At 34.4% G+C, this 24942-nt stretch overlaps 3 protein-coding genes and 1 pseudogene across 6 annotated transcripts; all 4 read right to left on the bottom strand.

Moving 5' to 3' along the window:
• Positions 1-148: 148 nt before the first annotated feature.
• LOC105130142 (cytochrome P450 716B1-like) lies at positions 149-11120 on the bottom strand. Of its 4 annotated transcripts, none has more exons than XM_011032502.1 (6): positions 10845-11120; positions 9850-9931; positions 1579-2295; positions 1051-1492; positions 710-897; positions 149-627 (listed from the first exon to the last, which is right to left on the bottom strand). In XM_011032502.1, exons 3-6 carry the CDS (start codon positions 2173-2175, stop codon positions 319-321), a joined length of 1536 nt encoding a protein of 511 aa, XP_011030804.1. In that variant the 5' UTR covers positions 2176-2295; positions 9850-9931; positions 10845-11120; the 3' UTR covers positions 149-318. The 4 variants fall into 4 exon arrangements, with proteins under 4 accessions (XP_011030804.1, XP_011030805.1, XP_011030807.1 ...); XM_011032503.1 differs by having other exon boundaries at positions 1579-2223; XM_011032505.1 differs by having other exon boundaries at positions 1579-2212.
• A 409-nt stretch (positions 11121-11529) lies between these two features.
• LOC105130141 (taxadiene 5-alpha hydroxylase-like) lies at positions 11530-13125 on the bottom strand (annotated as a pseudogene).
• Positions 13126-13729: 604 nt separating this feature from the next.
• Positions 13730-16236, bottom strand: LOC105130140 (UPF0136 membrane protein At2g26240). Its single transcript, XM_011032500.1, has 3 exons — positions 15837-16236; positions 14814-14901; positions 13730-14152 (listed from the first exon to the last, which is right to left on the bottom strand). Exons 1-3 carry the CDS (start codon positions 16033-16035, stop codon positions 14080-14082), a joined length of 360 nt encoding a protein of 119 aa, XP_011030802.1. The 5' UTR covers positions 16036-16236; the 3' UTR covers positions 13730-14079.
• Positions 16237-21277: 5041 nt separating this feature from the next.
• Positions 21278-24643, bottom strand: PAP18 (purple acid phosphatase 18). Its single transcript, XM_011032499.1, has 5 exons — positions 24388-24643; positions 23236-23904; positions 22397-22585; positions 21902-21990; positions 21278-21736 (listed from the first exon to the last, which is right to left on the bottom strand). The coding sequence occupies exons 1-5, from the start codon at positions 24517-24519 to the stop codon at positions 21517-21519; spliced, it is 1299 nt and encodes a 432-aa protein (XP_011030801.1). The 5' UTR covers positions 24520-24643; the 3' UTR covers positions 21278-21516.
• Positions 24644-24942: the final 299 nt, after the last annotated feature.

Below are 24942 nucleotides of genomic sequence, written 5' to 3'. Positions count from 1 at the left end.
ACCACAATTCAAAATAGCAATTCTAATATAAAAACATAATTATGAATAGCGGCTATGTTTTTTTTTTTTTTCAAAATGTGTCATTCCTTTAAAATTTATAACTACGTCAATTTTTTATATAAAAAAATCGGTTTTAAGAGCAATCATCAAGCCTGATCAAGTCAATCTACTCTTTATTTTAAAGCTTTGATGCATAACATCAACCTTTCTATAACAAGTGGGATGGTACTAAGTAATCAAGATTTCAGGCTGGAATGCCAGAACGTTTTCTTTGCTACAAACGAGTTTAGACCAGTTCCATTGTTTAGATTTAGAAAACTAGGATTTTACGTTTGTCTTTGGCATGATTTGGATTGGCAGTCCTTCAGTTGGAACTGGCATTGGATCCCTTTTGAAAAAATTATCCGCAAGCAACTTCCATGTAAATTGAGTTACAAGGTGATGGATTGTAATTAGGGTTTCAATCCTTGCAAACTCGTATCCTGGACATATCCGAGGGCCGCCTCCAAATGGAATAAAGCAGTAAGGTGGGATTGAAGCTTGGTTTTTGAATCTTGCTGGATCAAATTTTGACGATTCTGGAAATATGCTACTGTCCATGTGGGTCATATTTGTAACCCAGAGTATCTAAATATCAGAAAAAAAAGAAGCGTATCAATAATGTTACGAACTAAAGCAATAAAGAGAGAATGGGAAGTGAGGAGCTTACTTGCCACCCTTCAGGAATAAGGTATCCATCGTATTCTATATCTTTCACGGCTTTCCTGAAGCCACCAAAGATAGGAGGGAACATTCTCAAGGTTTCCTGTGCTACTCTCCATGAGTACTTCATCTTAGCAAGGTCATCCCAGGTTAACAACCCCCCCTTCTGCTTGCTCTGCGCAATCTGTTCTTGTTCTGCAATAATAACCATAATCAACATGCAATTCATTTCATTGTTTGTGGTAAAACAATAAATAAATCGCACATTGGCGTTATTTATGCAGCTCAGGTTTTCAGTAGAGAAAATTCAGTTGGTTGCAGAGTAGAAGAATTGAAGGACATGTATACCTTTCAGAATAGCTGCATAAATTGAAGGATCATTAGCTAAAATTCGGACGAGGAAAGTTATCAGAACAGATGAAGTGTCATGTCCTGCAGTCATTACAAGCATAACATTATCCATAATCTCATTCTCATCTATCACTTCTCTATTGTTTTCATCACGAGTGCTAAGCATGCAACTGATGAGGTCTTTGTGTGGATTAACACCCTTCTTTGCAAGTTCCCTTCTCTTTTCGCCTATCAAATCCTTCATCATGTTTCGAATGCTTGCGCTTGCCTGAAGGCTACGGTTATAGCGTGTGAAGGGCAAGTTAAGGGGGATTGACCACATCCCTTCTATCATTTCTTGAAACCAGTCCACAAGTTTCTCTCTTCGAGCTCCTCGTTCGATCCCAAACAGAAGGGAGCAAATGATGTTGAATGTTAGTGTCTTCATCAGAGGCAGGACCTAGTAAACACAAAGCAGTTTCTTAATTAGCCTGTATTTCTTCATCAGATAGTAAAGATTTGCTAACAATAACAACATCAGCATACCTTGACCTCTTGCTTGCCTTCCCAATGCGTCGCAATATGCATCCTGACTTCCTCATCCATTTTTCCCACGTAACTCTTCAATGATTCAGGCTTCAAAAACAAGCCAAGTGCGTCCCTCACACGCTTGTGATCTTGGCCACTGAGTTCCAGCAAACATCGATCCCCCAGAAGTTTCTTGACAGATTGCGTTTGGCTATTGGAAAGCGTGCTGCTATCACTGGTGAATACAAACTTGTTTGCATCCTTTCCATGTATGAAAACTGTAGGTTTGCCAAAGAGGCTTAGCTTTGATATCGGACCATATTTTTGTATTCTTTGTTGAAGCCATTTTTCTGCCGTATTGGCTCTCATGGCACGGAGAAGATGTAGGCTATGGCCTACAATGGGAATTCCTAGGGAACCTGGTGGAACCCTTTTTGGTGATCTTCTTCCCTTGGTAAGGAGAAGGAAGATAGGGATAAGAAACATCAAAACACTGAAGAGGGTGTTCATCTTCCCTTCACTTGTCAGCTCTGTGTGTGTGTCCATAGGAGGAGTGAAAGAGAGCAGTAGATGAGTCGACCAAAAATTAAGAGGGTGAGGCCACGTTTTGGACATCCTTCATCTTTCCCACTTGTATTAAACGAAAGATATTCTGTAGAAGATCTGTGGTATCAAATGGTAAAGATGATGCTCTATGATTGTTCTTATTCCTTTTCATCGGGCCTTGTCATGAAGCTATATAATTTTTCTTTTTATAATCATAACAACATTATTTCATAAATAAAAAAACCCCTTAAAATATAATTTTAATAAAAAACTAAATTGATTTTTCTACCCATTAATTAATCAGATTAATATATACAAGTGGATGAAACTCGAGTCAAGTTTTATAATTATCATCATAATACTAATTATTCTCGAAGACAAATGTTTCGATGTTTTCATAGATACTGTGTAGCAAGGAACCAAATGTCACACATGCAAGCACATGGATGATGTTTGTGTCAATAATTAATCCTGGTTGTTTCTTTGATTGATGTCATCTAGTTTGGACACACGCAAGGTTTGAAGGTCAATTGCTTCGATCTTGTATTTAAATGTTTTTAAAAATAATATTTTTTTATTTTGTAAACATTAAAACAATTTAAAAACATATAAAAATTAATTTTAAGTAAAATAATTTTTTAATTTTTATGAAATGTTATTTGGGTTATGATTCCAAATGGTGTTCTAATTAGATAAAAATTAAGTGATATGGTAAATAAGTGTTCAAAGTGTGATATTTTCAGTTTTTTAGTCTATTTTATTTGAAAAAAACATTGAATTTGTATTTTTTTAATCTTTTTTTATGGTTTCAACGTTTTAATATTAAAAAATAAAATAATAATCATAAATTATTATTTTATTATATTTAAAATGAATCATGGAGGATCTATGCTAAAATCCAAACACATCAATTCTACAAGAATCAGGACACGAGAAACAAATGTTCAATGATTCGTTCCCTCGAGTAGTTAGTTGCCTTGATACCAAACATGAGATACATCAGAGATGGCTTGCATGCAAGTACGATTGGAAACCATGGAAAGTAAGCAATGAAATCACCAACGATCAGGAAATTAAGGAAGACAACCTCTTAATCATCACGCCATCCCCTCAAATTATCATTAGTTAGACGAGTTGAAATCTCAATGAAAAAAAAAATCTATTAGGTCCCAATCAACAGCAGATACAATATTAGCGAAATGTGGTTTTTTTTAAGATAAAAGCTAAATCACAGTTGTTTCAAGAAATTCTCTGTTCTCTTTATTTCATGCTAACATTCCAATAAATAGAGTTTTAGCTTAACAAATTAGCCTTAACTTCAGGAACAATCAAGCCTTATTTTATGAGAAATTCGTAATAACTTTGAATGAGTAAACAATGCAAAACAACAGCAATGGAAAGAAATATAAAAACTGATACTTGGTTTTCACTTCAAGCTAAAAACTTGGGATTTTTCTTAGGGATTCTTTCAGATCTTCTTGGCCTATCAATATTCCCCTCACTGATAGGAACCTTATCCTCAAGGTTCAATGAAGGAAATTGAGTATGTAACAACGTGGTGTTCACCCAGGTAGCATTTTCAGTAAGTAACTGCTGCCATTTGACCAAACTTTCTTCTATAAATCTATCCCCCTGTTTAATCCAACATGTGTCAAGGATCTTCTCTGGGGTTATAGAAACTGCTCCTTTATCTGAAATTAGGGGCAGCTCTAAGGTAACCTATGAAGGATTCCCAATATATTTCTTTAAAAGAGAAATATGAAAAATGGGGTGGATCCTTGTGCTGGCTGGTAATTGTAAATGATATGCAACATTGCCAATCTTTTTCTCAATGCAATAAGGGCCGTAAAACTTATTGGCAAGTTTCTGGTGAACTCGTTTGAATGCGGTTTGTTGGCGATAAGGTGACTTTAAGAGAACCACATCACCTTTCAACAGAGCGCCTAGATTTGTCCAGCTGATTGTTTCATTTGATTAGCACCTCTGTCCAAATTCATTTTCAAGTGCTAGAGTAACTCATCCCGATGTAAAAGGCTTTGATCAACTTCATCCACTCGAGATAATCCATTCGAATATAGAGGAATGGAAGGCGGAAGTCGACCATACAATGCTTAGAAGGGCGTCATCCCCGTGGAGCTGTGGTAGGCAGTATTATACCAGAATTCAATCCGATGTAAATAACTATACTATTTTCATGGCCATTGATGGACAAAACAACGGAGGTATTGTTCAACACAACGGTTCACAACCTCTATTTGTCTGTCAGTCTGCAGATGGTAGGCAGACTCAATTTTAGCCGGGTTCCTGACATTATGAAGAATTCTTGCCAAAATTTGCTGATAAAGATGGGATCACGGTCACTGATGATGGATTTCGGCATGCCATGGAGTTTGACGATATGTTCAACAAATTGTTCAGCTACAGTCTCGGCAGAAAATAGATGGGACAAAGCAACAAAATGAGCATACTTACTGAGTCTATCGGCAACCACCAAAAGACTATCTTTGTCGTGAGAAGAAGGAAGACCTTTAATAAAAATCCAACTTGACATCTTCCCACACCTAACAAGGAATAGGCAGTGGCTGAAGCAATCCTGCTAGAGCAAGAGTTATAGTTTTTGCTCGTTGACAAACTTCACACTGTATAATGTAATCCTGCACTAATCGATAGTTGGATGACCAATAAAATTGTTAACTTAATCGCTTGAAGGTTCTCAAAACTCTCGAATGTCCTGCCATTTTACTGTCATGAAATTTTTGTAGCAGCAGGTGGCAGATAGGTTGTGGAACCACCACTCTTTGTTTATAGAAATATAAACCATTTTGCATGGAATGTGGACCAGTAGGGTCAGTAGTTAATCATTTTGTAACTTGCTACATGTATGGATCATCTTGTGCAGCTCTTTTTATGTCCTCCCAAAGAGTGAATTGAGGAAAAAATAAAGAGTTAAGGAGAGAACTATTAGGACGCCGTGATAGAGCATCAGTTGCTGAGTTGTCACGTCCTGGTCAGTAGATAATTTCATAATCATAACCCAACAGTTTGGCAACCCATTTCTGTTGCTCTGGAGTAGCCACACGCTATTCCAAGAAATATTTGAGGCTCTTATGATTGGTGTGATCGGTTTGAATGAAGAATTTTTATCCCAAGAGATAGGGCTGTCATGACCGAATTGCTTTAACAATTGCTAGCATTTCTTTAGCATAAATGGACCTTGCCCTTTTGCTGATGCCGAAAGCACGAGTCATGAATGCAATAGGTCGGCCCTGCTGAGTAAGAACAACACCAATTCCATCACCTAAGGCATCAGTTTCAATAATGAAGGTGTCATTAAAATTAGGCATCGCGAGAGTTGGAGTCGTTGTCATGACTTGCTTCAGCAGGTTGATTGCAGCTCCTGCCTCTATAGTCATATGAAAGTTGCCCTTTTTGAGGAGATTGTTTGGGGGTCACGTCAAAAGTCCATAATTCTAAACAAATTTCCTGTAATAACATGTCAAGCCTAAAAATCCACGTAACTTGGTAATGTTAACAAGCTGAGGCCAAGCTACTATGACCTCAATTTTTTTGTGGTCGACTTTGACTCCTTGACGTGTCACAATATGACCTAAATATTCTAGTTCCTGTTTGCCGAAATCACACTTGTTGGCTTTAATGAAAAACTGATATTACCGCTATATGTCTAAGGTGATCTTGACATGTTGTAGATGGGATTCCCAAGTAGGACTATAAACAAGAATGTCGTCAAAGAAACCTAGTATAAATTTATGAAGATGGGGTGAAATATGGAGTTTATAGTGGCTTGAAAAGTGGATGGGGCATTACATAAACTAAAAGGCAATATTCAAAATGGCCGTTATGGGTTCTGAAGGCAGTTTTTTGGAATATCTAAATCATGAACTCGTATATGATGATAACTAACTCTCAAATCTAGTTTGGTGAAATAGGCTGCACTATATAGCTCATCTAGCATATCATCTACAGTGGGTATGGGAAATCTATCTTTGATGGTGGCTACATTCAGCGACTAGTAGTTTATGCAAAATCACTAAGTGCTATCTTTCTTTTTCACTAATAAAATCGAGGACAAGAAAGGGTTGGTACTAGACCGAATGACTCCCATGTTAAGCATTTCATTGACTTGTTTTTCATTCTGTCTTTTAAAAATATGTATATCTATACGGCCTCACGTAGATGGGTTCAACGCCTTCTTTGAGGTTTATGTGATGATCAATGTCTCTTAGAGATGGTAGTGTTGATGGTTCTTTAAACACATTTGTGTAATCCTTCAAGATTTGTTGCATATCAGGATTGTTGTTTGCCCCAGTGCCCTTCTTGTTGGACTGTAAATAGATAACAAACAACAGTTGGCCTCGACGTATTTTTGTAGCAACTAATGCCAATGTTGTTGCTTAAATAGGTTGGTTGATTCCTTGTAATCTTCATGCTTGATTATCCCAATAGAAATCCATGGTTAATTGTTTTCAATTGCATATCACAGAACCAAGCATCTCCAACCATTGGATGCCTAACACCATATCAAGTCCTACTAAAGGTAAAGAATAGAAGGAGAATGAAAACTGAATATCTTGCACATTTACTTGTACCTCATCAAAACAACCTTGACAGAATAATCGTTCTCCATTTGCTATGCGAACAACAAATGATTTTGTTGGTACTACTGGAAGTCTCAGCAATCTAGCTATCTTCTCACTCAAAAAATTATGAGTGGATCCACTGTCAATCAACACCATCACGTGTTGAGACTCGATGGTAGCTACTACTCATATGGTTTGAGGGGACATCTAACCTGTTAATGCATGTAAGGAGATTTCTGGTTCAGCTTGATCTCCTATATTATCTAATATCTAAAATTCTTCTTCTTCTATTTCATATTCTGCAGGTTAGCACTCAAGAAGGAGATGCTGAGGCCCTTAGCACTTATGTCCAGGGGTGAATTTACTATTGCAATTGAAACATAATCCTTGTGCCCTTCATTTCTGCACTTTATCCCAACTCAATCTCTTCGTTGTATTAGCTGGAATAAGATGATTTCTGGTTCAGCAGTGGAGGTCGTGTGAACCTCCTTGTTCTAACTAACTGTTCGTCTCTCATTCTTGCTAGGCTAATGGCTTCCTTCAATGTTCTTGGTTTAAACATTTGAATGCCATCTACTATTTCAGACTTCAATCCTCCCATAAATGTGCCGATAAGAGCCTTTTATGTCCAATCGTGAACTCGGTTGCCTAATCTTTCAAACTCCTTTTAGTAATCTCGCAGGGATCCAACCTGATGAACTCTAGACAGTGCTTCATCAAAGTCCTCATAATCTGCTGGTCCAAAACGAGCCAACAATTCTTCTTCAAAGAACTCTTAGGTCACCAATCAGCCTTCCTCCCGATATGTTCTACGCATCCATTGCCACCATTGGTTAGCTTCCCCTTCAAAGTGAAAGGATGCTAGAGATACCTTCTGATTATCATTTGTGCCTTGAAATTCAAAGAATTGGGCTACCCTGCTCAGCCATTTGGTGGGATCTTCTCTAAAGTATTTTGGAAATGCCAACTTTGCCATAGTGGATGAAAAATTATGCCTGTTGCTATTGTTCCCTTCTTAGATTGAATGAAAAGATCCTTCTTCCTGGTTATTGCTAGAAACTTCTCTGCTTGACAGAAAAGCTTTTGATAACCTGTTGATAGTTTCTTCCAAATGGTGCAACTTGTCTGCTACGCCTAACTCCAACTGCTGCATTCCATCTTAAACACCACCAAGTCCAGCTTCCAAAGCTTCGATCCTATCTTTGTTGGACGCCATTATAACCTTGCTCAGAAACCAATATTAGGTCCCAATCAACAGCAGATACAATATTAACGAAATGTGGTTTTTTTTAAATAAAAGCTAAATCACAGTTGTTTCAAGAAATTCTCTATTCTCTTTATTTCATGCTAACATTCCAATAAATAGAGTTTTAGCTTAACAAATTAGCCTTAACTTCAGGAACTATCTAGCCTTATTTTAAGAGAAATTAGTAACAACTTTGAATGAGTAAACAATGCAAAACAACAACAATGGAAAGAAATATAAAAGTTGATACTTGGTCTTCACTTCAAGCTAAAAACTTGGGATTCTTCTTAGGGATTCTTTCAGATCTTCTTGGCCTATCAAAATCCTAATTATTTGTGTTGTGAACTAAATTTTTTTGAAATGCATAAAATAAATCTTGATGAAAAGAAATATTTTGATATTATTATTAAACGTAATTACAATTACTCATGCTTGAAAAATCTAACCTAGTCTTTACTTAGTATATTTTAAATTAAATGATAATTAAGCTATCCAAATACTCATTCTTATCAACCTGACAAGTTCAAATAACAAATATTTTATCTTGTACCATATAGCCAGAACAATGGCTTCATCATCAAATTCTCTAAATTCTAGTTTATTGTATGAGAGGGGTGGGCTTCCAAAATCCAGACTTAATTCAATGGTGAAGGTTCTAGGGAACCTAATATCCATTGATGATTGTTCTTGATCCCTACTCATGCTCGTCACTTTTATGCACGTTTCATAAGAGTGTAAAACACGGTCCAGTGCCTAGAAGATCCCATAGGTGGTCTCCTCTATGGTGGGATTTGGGTAAGTCATGTGTGAACCCAACTACATTTGCCTAGACCATATCTTCTTTTGCTCACCAAGTCTTTATATAGATCCATTGTTTTTATTAGTCACTGGTATAGCTAGTTTATCTTAAGATAAATGTATAATCTTCATGAAACATAAACCTCTTTAAGGTGCAAATCCAAATTAGGTGCTAGGAGCCCATAAAACTAAAAGTCTAAATTATTTATTGTTTGATGAAGACAAGAGATGATGTCATGACCCGATTCCTGGATCTATGACCGGCACATAGGCAAGGTTCCATACCTATGCAAACCCAAATTTACATACAAACTTATCCTAACTCAATCAGAATTCAATGCAGCATTAATAACAAAATTAACTTCATAATATATTAAATTGTCTTAATACATGAGTTAATATAATTTCATAGTTTTGGAGCACTAACTAGACATAAAAGAAAGTTACAAATTTCAACAAAAGAGTAGGTTTGGAAGGTTCAACAAAAGTGACTTACTATCAAGTTATAAGCTTGAAAAGGATAAATAATAAGAGGGTAAGTTCAACAACTCAGTGAGTAGATAACGTTCAATATACACACACGAGGTAATACTACAATGATAAATATATATACAAGTATGGATCTAGGTTCTTATAGAAAGGTTTTTCAAATAGTCATAACAAGAATATCATATAATAAAACTCGTCAGAAAATCAAAATGCAATGAACATGAGGCTCCATACTATGGGATGATCAATCCATATAGGTTGGTGACTCCCCCGACCAACTAGGGTTCAAATACGATATGTACAAAGACTAACACTACCTTGTTAGCATGGATATTCTGACTGACATACCATAGGTTCATAATCATAATCAAACAAACATTCATATCTCAAGGCTCAACTCATGACATCAATCAAATGAGGAGTTATCAATTCATAAGTCAATTCAAAATATACACTGGTTCATATCAAGAATTCAAATTCAACAATTGATCATACTTTATCATAACAAGGATAATAATCAACATATATATTATCAAGAAGCATGATCCAATTCATATTAACAAATCAAATATTTATAATATTTCTTATGCATATGAAAAATTATTCACTCACCTTACGCAAAAGCAAATAAAAACCAAAAGCAGACACCGAAGAAAATTCTACTGACGTTCCGCCGGTAGAATATTAGGATTATCTGAATACAAAGGAGACATAGTCAAGAACGACTCAAAAGAACATATAACATATTTAATACACTTAACTAAGGATCTATTCTATAACCCTGTATGTTTTTGAACTAACTAGTCAATTTTTTCATAAACCCAAAATTTAACAGTTTTACTGAAATCTAATTTATAATAAAACAAATAATAAAATTAGTAATAATTCACTAAATAACCATCATTTATTTATCAAACTAATCTTAAAAATCTAATATTATATCTAGGGATCAATCTGGAATTTATCATATTTTTAGGGCCAAATCGTAATTTTCATCTAATTGGAGGACCAAACTAAACATATCATAAATTCATGACTATAGTGGAATTATGTCCATAATTCATCCTAATTTCTATCCAGAACCTCTAATTATGCTCCAGGGACCATTCTGGAATTTTTCTAAATTTTTAGGGTCAAATTGTAATTTTTGTCAAATTGGAGGACAAAATTGAAAATTTTAAAATTTCATAACTATACAGTAATTCTGCCCTTAATTCATATGTTGTTCTGTTCAGAATCTCGGAATATGTTCCAGGGACCAATCTATAATTTTTCAAAGTTTGGGGACTAAACTGTAATTTTTGCAAATTGAGGGACTAAATTGAATGTTCATCATCTTCAACCTCCAACCCAGAATTTCAACAGAAACCTACTGTTCTTTTCAAATTTCTAACTCAAAATTCACCATTTACACAATTCATAACTCAAAATCATCACAATCTTCCATAATCAACTAATTAATTAACTTCCCATAACAATCAACCTTATAAGATTCAATTTAGTTTATCAATTAAACCCAAAACACAAATTTACAAAACCCTAACATTCATCAAAACCAAAATTAAAGCTAAAAAAAATATATTATATACATTAAAGCATAACCTTACCCTTTTTACTTATTTTCTCCAACTCCTTTCTATATCCCTTCTAATTTCTTTTTTTTCTCTTTTTCTTCTTCTTCTTCCTCCCTTTCTCTCCTGCCGGTTTGTTCTCTTTATTTCAGATCTCTCTCTCTTTCCTTTTTTTTTTTACTTTCTATTTATATTTATCAAGTTTTATTGAATTACCACTATACCCTTATTCATTTATTCCAACTTTTAAACCTTCAAGGGCTTTATTGCATTTTTTTCTTTTTAATTCAAAACGTTACAGATGGGTTCCAAGCTCTTTTTCAGGAAAAGGAAAATAAGTTTTATTGAGAGGAAGTAGAATTGCAGTGGCACAAGAAGGGATGCTTGATGCATCCATGAGGTTGCAACACGCAACACGGTTTATATGGAACACCTTGGATCGGTGGAAATTACTTTGGCATGATTTGGATTGGCAGTCCTTTAGAGTCTTGGATTCCTACTGAAACCCGTATCTGCACACAGCTTCCAGGTGAACTGAGTGACCAGATAATGGATTGTAACAAGGGCTTCAATTTTTGCAAATTCATATCCTGGACACATCCGAGGCCCTGCTCCAAATGTAATAAAGCTGTAAGGTGGAATTGAAGCTTGGTTGTCGAATCTAGTCGGATCAACTTCTATGGTTCGGTGAATATGCTATCATCCATGTGGGTCATATTCATGGTCCAGAATATCTAATTATCAGAGATAGAAGAGCTCAGTTTAATGTTAAAACTGCGCTAAAACAGCTTAAGAAGAAAGAAACTGAAAACTGGGGATTTAACTTTCTTGCCACCCTTCAGGAATGATGTATCCGTCGTGTTCGATATCGTTAACAGCTTTCCTGGTGCCACCAAAGATTGGAGGGAACATTCTCAAAGCTTCCAATGTCACTTTCCATGTGTATTTCATCTTTCCAAGGTCCTCCCAAGTTAACAACTCTCCCTTGGGCTTGCTCTTACCTATCTCTTCATGTTCTGCAGAGGGAACGTCAACAAACAAGGTAAAATTACCAAGATGTATTTTTCAGCAAGGTTTCGAAGACTGAAAGGTCATGCATGTACACCTTGAAGAACTGCTGCATAAATTGAAGGCTCCATAGATAAAACCCGGAACAGGAAAGTTATAAGGATAGCTGAAGTGTCATGTCCTGCAGTCAAAACAAGAATAACATTATCCACAATCTCCGTCTCGGTCATCTCTTCTCCATTGTTTTGATCACGGGTGCTAAGCAAGCAAGTAATGAGGTCCTGGTGAGGATCAGCGCCCTTTCTCAGTTCCATCCTCTTTTCAGCTATGAGATCCTTCAAAAAGTTTCGACCCCTCGCGCTTGCACGAAGGCCACGATTGAAGCATGTGAATGGCAGGTTAATGGGGACTGACCATATTCCTCCTATCATCTGTTGGAACCAAGTTACAAGTTGATCTCTTCGAGATCCTACTTGCTCAATTCCGAATAGAAGGGAGCAAATGACATCGAAGGATAGCTTCTTCATCAAGGGTAAGACCTGATAGAAAACACAAACAACTTCTTTTCGTCGTCTTTCTTTACCAAAGGGAAAACTTGATAGCATACCGTGATCTCTTGTTTTCCTTGCCAATGCATCTCCATGTGCATCCCGACTTCCTCATCCATTTTGCCCACATAGTTTCTCAATGACTCAGGCTTTAAAAATGATAGAAGTGCATCCCTGATGCGCTTGTGATCTTGTCCGCAAGAGTTCTGCTATAAATCGATCTCCCAAGATCATCTTCAGAGACTTTGTTTGACTATAAGAGATCGTGCTGCTATCAGTGGTGAATACAAACTTGTTTGCTTCCTTTCCACATATGAGAACAGTAGGTCTGCCAAAGAGGGTTAGCTTTGATATTGAGCCATATTTTTGTATCCTTTCGAAGAAGCCATTTTTCGGCAGTATTAGTTCTCATTGCTTTGAGAAGCTGCAGGCTATGGCCTACTATGGGAATCCCAAGTGAACCTGGAGGTAGTTTCTTGGATGATTTTCTTCCTTTGATAAGAAGAAAGATGGGGACAAGGACCATAAAAATGGTGAAGAGCGGATTCATTTGGGCTGCGTGGGGGTACGTGTTTGGAAGGTCTGGGGGCTATGCAGCCGCTGGTGGAGTATGTTTAGAGAGTGAGAAGAAAGGAAGTTCTTTGGAGTGAAGAGCAAGCACGCAGGCATGGTCGAACACAAATCACTTGCGTATTATGCTATATATTACTGTCATATGAGACGAAGTCTTTTAGATTATTATACTTTTATTACACACACATACACACACGGAATAATTTTTTAGAGACTTAAAATAGCTACATCATCAATACATTACACAAGCACTTAAAAGAATTAAAAGGAAACATTAAATTTAAACTTCAAAATTAATTCCAATATTTCCTCTTCATTTTGAAAATCTTGCCTTCCTTGAAATTTAAAAATATATTGGAGGATTATCTCAAAGTATATTAGAGGATTATACTAGTACCGATTCACCTAATTTCTGCGTGATCTCATTTATATAACGTCTTTAGTTACTCTCTTAATAAAGTTCATGAACTCAAAAGAGAATATAACTCAAAATTTCTCTGTAATATAATGAAAGCTAAGCTCTAGATTAAAAAGTAAAACTGAGTATAAAAATAATAAAGTGAAAAATAAACTTTCTTCCTTCACCCTCATTTTATACTGATCTTTTAAACAAAAAATGATATGAAATTAATCTTAGTAATTATCAAAATCAATTTTCATCATTAACCCGAATCTTATCTCAGATTGGGTTATAAAATGATGCTAAAGATACAAAAAGATTGCCATTTTAGAAATTAAGAGTTTAAAATAGCTCATTCAATAGAATCCATCAAAAAGATGCACGCTTATAGATAATCTACACAACTTCATTTGATCTTAATCAATTCCTCTCCTTTATTCACTCAGTGGTTTACATTTTATCCACATGATCATGATAATAAAGACAACGGAAGATGTAGGCTACATCACGTTCAACCGCTACATTAATACAGCTTCCTTAGGACGTCCTCCTTCGACAAACTAAAGATAACAAACGGGGTTTATGATTTTGCTTTTGAACAAGATTTTGAGTCATACATTTAATAGCTACAGCACACTGGTACAAATCAGCTCAAAAATTTAGAATTTCTCCATACAAATATTTGAGTTTTTATAATCTCAGTGCATCTATTGAAATCAGTAATATAAAACCTCAAAAGTCATCACTCAGCCTTAGCTGGAATGTGGTTGCCACCAGTTGCAATTTTGTACAGATAAAATACGGTCATGAGAGCACTGCAAGAAAACACAATGGTAAGTGCAATGCTCCTGAAAGTCGAAATAAAACGATGTAATCAATAAAGGAAATCCCCATTAATATGGTGTTATTTGATAGAAGTTTTCACAAAGTAAAAGTTAATGCATAGTGGCATGACGCAATTATGCACACTACAAAAGCCAGGAAGAACGAAGACATTTTGGTGTGAACAAAAAGGAACCTTCAGCAGTATGGCTTCAGGAATTAGATCAAAGGTTTCACAAAGATGGTGCAATTACACACAACACAACAACCATTCAGGACTAACATATTTTAGGCAGTGGCACATACTAGAAAAGATAATGACCATGAGAATGTTGCTCTTGGAAGTTCTATGCCAATGCTCACAGACCAAATATTAGACTGGCATGCTCTCATGTGATTTGAATTTCACAAAAAAGAGGACAGTATGCACAAGAAAATATCCAGCCAAGAGTTTAATAGATACCATCAAACATGGGGGATGAAAAGTGATGAGGTAGTTAAAATGTAAAGCACATGCATAAACTAATGAAATGCAAAAATATTTATATCTACTAATCAATTATGATTATATTAGAGCAAATGTGCAGCACCGAGATAGAAGTACTGCACATATAATCGGAAAGGAAAGTAACAGGAAGACAGATTTATCTTTACCTGATACCAGCAACAATACCAGCAGGCATTATCTTAGAGGTTTGCATATAGCGTTGCCCCATCACAAATGTCAGTACAGCTGCACAAACTGTTCCAAAGACACATGGATTAATCAATATAATTACAATTTCCAGACAATCGGAAAAGGGCAAAGCATTATGAACACAACATGAGTAGCAAAGTGAAGGAAGTTATGTTTTATTCAATTTAAGGAGAATCGTTTTCAACCAAAAAAAGACCAGGATCTGAAGCCTAGACAATCAATATAATTACAATTTCCAGACAATCGGTCGGTGTATTGACGAATGTGGATATTTTTCCTTTCTTGGATTTGTACAACCACCAACGTACATAGGCCGTACTTTCCAGGCCATTTTATCTGTTTTTGACACGAAAGGTTTAATGCAAAGCTTATACTTAAGAGTAGCTTAGTCACTCTAATTGAAAACAAGGGTCTTTTCATTCACCCTAATCAACCGACTTCTCTTCATAATAGAGAATGCTTCAATCACCCAAGAATTGCTTAAACTGAAAACAGAACCTCTTCAATCAACTTAAGCAATCTAGTTCAACAACAATCCACAGATCCAAATGACTGCTTCCACTACCCCTTCAACAACAATCCACAGATCCAAATGACTACTTCCACTACCCTTTCGTCCCGTTCACAAACTAATGCTAATTTGATGGAGACCCATTACAAGTTTACAACAATAAATACCATCATATATAAATCAAAAAAATAAACTTCATTTACTCAATACATACTTCAAGTCTTCAACAACATGCCCCTTCCTTTAGTAAAGAAGTTCTCGGACACCCTCGATAGCCATAAAATTTCCCATCTTTCACTCATTCTTATTATAAATTATCAAGATCAACACCATTTCATACATACATACATACATATGCAAACACACACACACAATCAAGAAAGTGAACAGTACCAACCCAAAAAAGCAACAGTCTTTGAACAAAAACAAGCAAGAAAACAAACAAAGAAAAGAACCAAAAGGGTCTTACCGGTCTCAATAGCCAAGCCAAGAAATGAATTCTTCCCCTTCGAAAAAGCTTTAAGACTCAAGTATCCAGCAAATACGAGAACCAAACCAGTGCCAACACCCCCTCCTAATGATGCCACACTCCCTTTCCTCAAATATCCAATAACCCCTCCAATCACAATAACCAGTCCATATGGGATTGTGAAGCAGAAATCATGCATCTTTCCCGGTTTTCTTAGTTTTCAAGATCAAGACTTTGCAGGGTTTGTCACAGATCAAGCAAAGAACGGAAGAAGAAAGAAAAGAATCTTCTGTAAATCAACTGTCTATGGGAGACCAGAAATGAATGCCTTCGTTTCCGAATCTGCCCTGGGAACTTCCAATGGAGGTCCGCAGAACGTGGTCGTTTTGTTGGCCCTTACGGTATAGGGAGTGTGGCACCCACGGTGGGAAGTTATTCGTGATTAAGTTTGGTCAATTGTTGCATTATGGTCCTTATATTTTTATAGGAATGACATATTGATTAAGCACTTTGAGTTTTTTGCCCTTTTTTTTATAGGTCTGGCTAGTTGATTCATGGAATACTATGGACATGCCATGATACTTCCTTACTATATTATAAAAACAGAACCTATCATACTATGAAAACCTAATAATTTATTTTTTAATGCAAGCATAAGCTTCCTTCTGGTGGGATTTTAACAAGAGTTCATCTTCATCAAGATCATGTCATGATAAAAGCAAACAGGAGGAGTTAATAAGCTTCCATCTGGTGGGATTTTAACAAGAGTTCATCTTCATCAAGATCATGTCATGATAAGCAAACAGGAGGGGTTAGTGTATTGAATATGTTTTTCAGTTTAGTGAAGCAAAATTCTGACATTGGATAATAAGCATGTTCCAGACATCTACGCGAAACCGCAAACTTGAATGAGACAGTAGATCAACCTCCACTGGAAAGCTTGATGTGCTTATATAAAGCTTCAAGACTGATTTTCGTAGGTCGGATTTCCTTTCTCTGGTTTCTTCCTTTTTACTTATCTCTTTGAAAAATTCATCTCTCTCAAGTGATACAAAATCAAGAAAATACAATCGAGTACAGGTTCCACTTGCTATCTTGGCAAGAAAAAATAGATGAGCATGCCAGTGCCTTGCAAGAATGCAATAAATTTATTAGGTCTCTGCCCTAGAGATGACATTCAGTCGCTGCCATCTTGCATAGGAGAAGTGGCTTTGATGAGTAAAGAGAGATGAAGATCACTAGGTCGGGGTCTCTCTCTCTTTCATTGTAGGACTGGTAAGTTTACAGAGTCCAGCACTAATTTTAGCTGATGAACAGATATTCTGCTACAGGTTGTAAGTGTTTTTTCAAATATATGTATGTATGTATGTATGTATGTATGTACATACATTGTTTCAATTTGTTTCAATATGTTTTTTTACATAAAAAAATAAAGTGTAAATTAAAAGGCTTATGCAATCATTTAATTAAATAAATCAATAACTATTTATATAAATAAATAAAAAAATTATTAAAAATAACTCAAAAAATAAAAAAAAATAAAAAATGAATATAGATCAAAATATTCAGTCGTCGATGAACAGATATTCTGCTACAGGTTGTAAATGTTTTTTCAAATATATATATATATATATATATATATATATGTATGTATGTATGTATGTGCATTGTTTCAATGTGTTTTTTTACATAAAAAAAATAAAGTGTAAATTAAAAGGCTTATGCAATCATTTAATTAAATAAATCAATAACTATTTATGTAAATAAATAAAAACATTATTAACAATAACCCAAAAAATAAAAATAAAAAAAATAAATATAGATCAAAATATTCAGTCGTCCAAAATGATACAAGCACTCAATTATGTTTATTGAACTTGTTTATTTAAATTAATAAAAGATAAATTCACACCCTAAAAAACTTATAACCTAAAATATAAACACAAATAAAATTAATTGAAAAAACTCATGCCCTAAAAAATTATTACCGAAGGCCCAACAATATTATTTAAAACTAAATATTTTTTATTTAAAAAATAAAGTTCATTTGTATAAAATAAAAAAATATAGATGAATTAGAATAATATCTTGAAAATAAAACACAAATCTAAAAAAAAAAACTTATATTAAAAAATGACATTAAAACTCGTGATTTAAATCATGAAACTATGATAAACTCATAAAAAAGTTAAAGATAATCATGAAACCAATATTTTGTTTAAAAACAATTATGCTAAATTACAAGATTGCATAAAATCGAATACCTAACAAATCAAACGTCAAAAGATAAAATATTAAAAACATCAGATAGACAAAAGAATCTAAAAAATTAAGGGTGAAAAAAAAAGTTAATTAGAGGAAAAATTAAGATTTTCAATTGGAGGGTTAAATTAAATTGAAAAATAGCTTTAGCAAAAGAAAAGGCAAATCAAAATAATGAGGGTTAAATTGAAAAAAATAAAATAAAAAAAACTTTGATTAAATGATAAAATTGAAAGCTAAAAAAACTTTAACAAAAAGACCAAGAAGAAAAATAAATAAATAAAGGATTGAAATAAAAAAACAAAACATATAAGAAATTATAATTAAATGACTAAATTGAAGAAAAAAACTTCTATAAAATAAATAAGAAACGAATAAAAAATTAAAATAATAAGAATTGAAATTAAAAGCAAAACATATGAGAAATTGTGATGGAATGACTAAATTAAAAAAAGAAACTTTTATAAAAGAAATTAAAAGAATGAAATAAGAAATTAAAAGAATGGAGGCTGAAATTAAAAATAAAATATATGAGCAATTGTAATTAAATGAATAAATTGAAAATAAAATATTATAAAAAAAGAAAAAAATAACGTAATTAAATGACTAAATTGAAAAAAAAAATATTATAAAAAAAGAACAAAATAAGAAATTAAAATAATTAGAATTGAAATTGAAAAATAAAAAAAGAAAAATGGTGTAATTTATTTATTATGAGAGAAAAAAAAGAAAAAAAATGACAACCAATAAAAAAATAAAAAATAAATTATAATTAATGACAATTCAAGTATTATAAGTGATCATATGTTACTTCATGTGAAAGAAGATATAGTTGTGCAGAAAATAATAAAAAAACTAGATTTTATTATTTAATAGTGAGTTATGTATCATCTGAATGATGTAGAAATCACTTATTATTAGCATGTCACTTATCATTATGCATCACTTGAATGATGTAGAAATCACTTATTATTATTAGCATGTCAATAATATTTTTATTTAAAAATTAAAAAATAAATGTAAAAATACTAAAATACCACCTACAACCATATTAATTATATAAAATATTTTATAAAAATTCCAAAATACTCCTAATGACATATTGTGCTGGGATACAAGGATTAAAGCATGCAGCTCTTTCAAGGAATAATCTAAGCCCAAGTTCCCCTCTTTCATGTATGTTTGTTTTAATCCATCGAACATTTTTTCTCCAACGAACAATTGATAAATCTAGCCACCAACTCACCATCCATCGCCATGACTTACTTGATATTACATATTAGAATGCCAAAAGGTCCGTCCAGTAACCTGTTTGCACAGAGAGCACTCTCAGTGTCGCCCATTGGTTTTAAATTGACAACCGTTCATCTAAACTGAGACCTAATTTGTACAGTCTTCATCACATTACAAGAAACCATGTATTTTTCTTGTTCCGCTTCGTATTCAAAACTCATTTCGTCTCAAGTTGATACCCTTTGCTGTTTGTGTTTCTGGAATTCTGATCATGTGTAATGTTATATCTTAGGTGGTAATAAAGTTTAGACGAGACTCTCGAGTTTCAAGATTGATTCTATGCATGCTGTTGATACTTGAGGATTTCCAAAGGCACATGAAGTCAGCTGCATGTTAAGACGTACAGGGAATTGGCTTTAACTCCTTAGTCGAGGAGGCAGCTCATTCAAATGCTGCGTCAGGAAAGGGTCTTGGATTATGGCACGAAAACGTTCTTCTCTGTTTCTTTCTGGTAGGATAGGTAGGCTTATTACAAGCTAGATCTTGGATTACATCAGGAAGGAAATCTTTCTGTTCCATAAAGTTGCCCGTTTGGCTGATGGAATTTCATAGCTTGACTTCTAGGTTGGAGTTGCAAGCTCAAACCCTTGAAGCGCGTCTCCAGGAACATTTTAGTGATCTAATAAGTAATCCATTTTAATGGAGAAACTAAACGTTTCAGTTAACCCTGCTTTTTAGACATTACCACGCGGAGCTAGAAATTTTTCATGTCATGCACTATTAAATAAATAATTAATTTTTTAAAAAAATTAATTTTTAATTAATGTATATGAATTTTTAAAATTAACAGTAAAGTTTTAATTCAAATATATTATCTAAAATATTAAAAAATGAATTTGAAAGTATATTAAATTAAAGTGAAAGATAAAAATAAACTTATTATTGAAGTTATATCATTTGATATTTTATAAAATATAATTTATTTATAATCAAATATAAATTAATATTGTAATAACCTCTCAACCGGAATAAAATAACAATCAACAAAGTAATTAAATTTTGTTATTCTTTCAATTCCTCCTTCTCACTTGATTCTTTCTTAGATTAGTATTTTATAAGTTTATAAACTTATTCTCTTACTTTTTTTTCCTTTATTTTTCTCTTTTGGATTTTTTATATATTTTTCCTTTATTTTTCTCTTTTTCTCTCTTGTCTTTTTTTTTTCTTTCCTTTTATATTCTGCTTTTACCTAGTCAATAATATATATAAAAGGAAAAAAAAGGTGATTTGTTTTATTTTTTAATGACAAATAATCATTTTATCCTTAATGAGTTGTTGTATTTTTATTTGACAGTTTTTTTATTAACACTATGAAGGTCCATTCATCCTAAAATTTTAACCAAATTTTATTTAATATATTTTAAGATTTCTTAGAAAATTTTAATTTAATCTGATGACCGGATTAAAAATTACGTATAATAATTTAAAACTATTTAAATTGTAATTTTTCATTAAATTTCTGATTTTTTTAAAAAATTCTGAAATTTTAATCTAAGTTAAAGTATTATATTACAAGCTCCACGTAAATTTTTAAAATTTTAAAATAATTTAATTATAAATTATAAATTTTTTTATATAAAACTAATCAAAAAAATATTAATAAAATCTTAACTTGCCTATAACCCACTCCACCCCTAGCCCTTGGCATTCCTCCGCCCATGATATCACTTACCAGGGAGATGGATCAACCGTTCTTCATTCAACTGTTTGACCATTATTTCAGGATTAAGAATTTTGTTTCACAGCCCTTCCACCTAAATCCACCAATCCACGAAAAAATCAAATTTTTATGAGAATCAAGTAGAACTGTAGCTCCAAACAGGCATGAAGAACATCCTTGAGAGGACAACCAGTGATGATCTTTCATAAGTAAAAGCTCTAAGGTGCAGCCAATATGTAAAGTATAAAATATACAAATGTCTAAGATAAAACAACAGTTATTGACCCTTACTACATTCAGCTCCAGTCAGTAGTCCACAGGCAACAGCGATCAAACAGACAAGAGATGTCGGCTTAATGTTATCTACTTGACTGAGATAACATGGTAGATTGTATCACGAACTATTTACATTAACCTCCCTAGTGTGAAGTTTCTAGCATAAAATGTAACAAAAATGTGAACATCTCAAGGTCCCATTAGAATCTTCCTCATTCCATGTTTCTTTTCAGCAACGCATTCAGAATTCACCAATGAAGTTATCCAGACCTGATCTGATCTAACAGGCTCATCGTCATCGTTCCTGTGCCAACTCCAGTAGGCATGAGTTGAATTTGCTAATTTGAGCTCGCCATGGCCAAAACTTGCTTCACGGAAGACTGACCAGGCTGGCTGTGGGTTTTTGTATCTGTCAATAATATAAAGAAAATCAGATTGAGATTAACTGAGAGAGGTTTTTTAGACAACTAAGAAAGCCAAAGAACTAGTCATTTCGAAAACGTTATTTTCACATCATTTTGGTCCCATAAAAGTTTAGTAGCAACAGAAAGTTGTGATAGTGAGGAGGACATACTTGCGGGCTAAGCCCTCTCTGTTGCCCCCATCTCCAATTGTAATATGGACAGCACCACATGGATCCAGTTTTCCATTGTTTACACGTTCCTATGAAACAGATTGCCAGACAATATAATCCACGGTTCATGAAATTAAGGATGACAGGAAAATGAAAACCATAAATGCATATGCAGACATAAACCCCTAAACAATTTTTTTTCCGGTTTGCAACCCTTGAACTAATTTTGGTAATCAACATTCCTGTCAATGTAAAACCATCAAGGACACGTGCTATAGATGTTCTGTGACGAGACACAATTACAGAGATGTCTAAGCATGCTGAAGCTCAACAAAGAGAATGCCTTTAGGGGTAAGATTCTCTGTAAGAAAATTTGACTGCCAAAAACATTAAGTGATGCAAATTGGAAACTTTATATTGAAAGGTACTAGGTCATAACTCAAATAATTTAGGGGGTATCCCTAAATCTTCGCCTCAGAAAATTCTATACCATACCGTGCGTTCATAAGCATGAACATGGCCAGCCAGCACAATGTCCACACTAGCAGCATAAAGTAATGGCTCCATAGCTTCCATCATCTTGTCCCCTTCGTTTTGATGAGCCTCATTGCTATTGTACCATGGGACATGGAATAGTACGAGCAGCCAAGGTGTCTTATTCCGGTCCACTTTGGCAAGATCAGCCTGTAGATCAATGACGATAGAGAAATCCCATTATTAGAAGCAACTAAAATATGCATTTTTTTCTTATGGAGCTTTGAATTAAAAAACAAAAAAGGAGGGCAAGATAGCAATAAGACAACTATCATGCTTTCTCATGAAAAGATGGAACTTGAAGCCTTTTGCATTAACTACTGAAGGGCATAGTTCACAGTGGGGTCACTAATACGCTGCACCTTGATATCTCTAAATTGCAATAAGATGGGGTTAAGGATGATAAGATGAGATTGGCAGTATTTGATACAGTTTCACACGTTTATAGATATTGCTTTTCAAGTGGTTTCGTATCAACTAGTCCCAGTAAATGTTAAGGTAATACAGGGAAGGGACGAAAGTAAGTTCTGTATTATTTCAAAATGCCCTAAATGCCTAACAAACAAGAGAACACATGCAACTACAAGCATGGAGTCGCCAAATATCCGTGTGACGAGTCTGAAAGAGCAACACAGAGATATCCATCAACAATTATTTCCCTGATTTCATGTCAAGGAGTTTTTCGACAAATTTACATTTTCTTACCAATTTACAGAACCTTTTGTTAATAAACTACTATTTACAACTTAATACAGTCGAGGAAAGATGATAATATTGGAAAAGGATAAAAAATAACTAACCTCGAGCCAGTTATATTGATCCGAGTACTCATAATAATCAGTATATGAGCCAAGCATAATAATATGAGCCCCTGCAACTTCGAAGGAATAATAAAGATTTGAACTTGACCCACTCTCCTCAAATGGCATCTTCCATCTAGAATTGTAGGATTCAAAACCATCCTTGAGGAATGGAATGCTTTCTCTTTCATGATTCCCCTGCGTTACCATCCAAGGTCTTGCGCTGGCAAGTGGCTCAACCAGCTCACCAAATGTGTCCCAGAGGTGCTGCATGTAATCAGCGTATGAAAGGTCTCCGGGCAGCAGGTGCACATCATATTTGCATTGTTCAATATGATCTAGTGTTGATTGAGTCCAGCCAGTTTGACCTAAATCTCCAGCCACAGCAAAAGTAACTGGGAACTGAGCTGGAGGGGTCTTGAGCTTGTACTCAGGACCACCTCCTCCACATCGATAGTAATAAACTGTGTTATCCTCCAGAGGTCCAATGACTGTGTGGTGTATCTTTCCAGAGCTATAAAATAGGTAGCTATACCACGTGCTCTCTCCTAGAGCTATATTGCTGTATCTTCCAGGAGAAGTTCCATATTCCACCATTGATGCAGCAGATTTATCATCAGTCACCCATGAGACTCGCATGTGCTTGTCTCCAGCCAAAGAGATGTGCACCTACAAGAGGCATCCATGGAGTAAAAGCACTTCAGATACCAAATCAGCATTTTAAATCACCTTGAAAAGCCATAGAAAACTATCATTCCAAAACATTTCACGCACAAACACGAAAAGCATCTCCGGAAACAACTCTTCAGGGAAAATTCAGCATATGATTAAACCAAACAGACACCAGCCAAATCAACTCCAATTAGACAAGAAATCGTAGTTTCTATCAATAAAATATCAAGAATTTCAATGTAAATAAAAAACAACAACTGAACACACACACTCAAAGCAATTGACTTTTATCCGATTCAAGAAACCATTTTTGGACCAAAGAAATACCACAGAACCCAGATGAATAAACAAGAAAAACCCAGATCAGATCATTAGAAAAAGAAACAACCTTTAACACCAAAACCAACAAAAAAAACCTCTATATCAACAAAATCCAATCAACGGAACAGAAACTGAGGTAAAGAGAAAGGATAAGATAACCTGTTGGGGATGAGAAGAAGACTTTGAAGGCCTTGAAAAATCAAGAGTCTTTCGAGTTGGAGGCCTAGTGTATTCACTTGTAGCAGTTGCAGAGATTAACAGAAACAAAGCTAAGACCAGTTTTGGCTCCATAGCTTGATAATTAGCAAGTTACTATTATTGTTCTTGGCAACAATAAAAGATAGACCAGACAATTTACGATGCTGTGTTGTTTTGCTTGAACTGACAGTCACTGGCCGGGCTTGTCCTATTAAATGACAGATTTGGCCTTAATCTAGGAGGCTAAGTACATTAGAAAATGTCAAAAATTTGTCAATGACAATGATTTCCTGTGCGTTTTCTAGTGAGACTGGTAGATGATGATAAGATAGTAGTTCACATGGTAAATTTATTTCTTAAAAAAGATTTTTTTTCCTTGAGAGAGAATTTTTCAAAGCTTTTTTTCTTGAGAGAGTTTTCCTATTAACGTGTGGAGTTTGCGGGTGGCAAGAAGGAATAAATAATTATGAGCATGTAATTTTGGTACATATATAATCTACCAAGAAACTTTATTTA

Source organism: Populus euphratica, unplaced genomic scaffold (assembly GCF_000495115.2).
Source record: "Populus euphratica unplaced genomic scaffold, PopEup_1.0 scaffold95.1, whole genome shotgun sequence".
Lineage (NCBI taxonomy): Eukaryota > Viridiplantae > Streptophyta > Magnoliopsida > Malpighiales > Salicaceae > Populus > Populus euphratica.
This window is presented reverse-complemented; position numbering and strand designations above follow the sequence as displayed.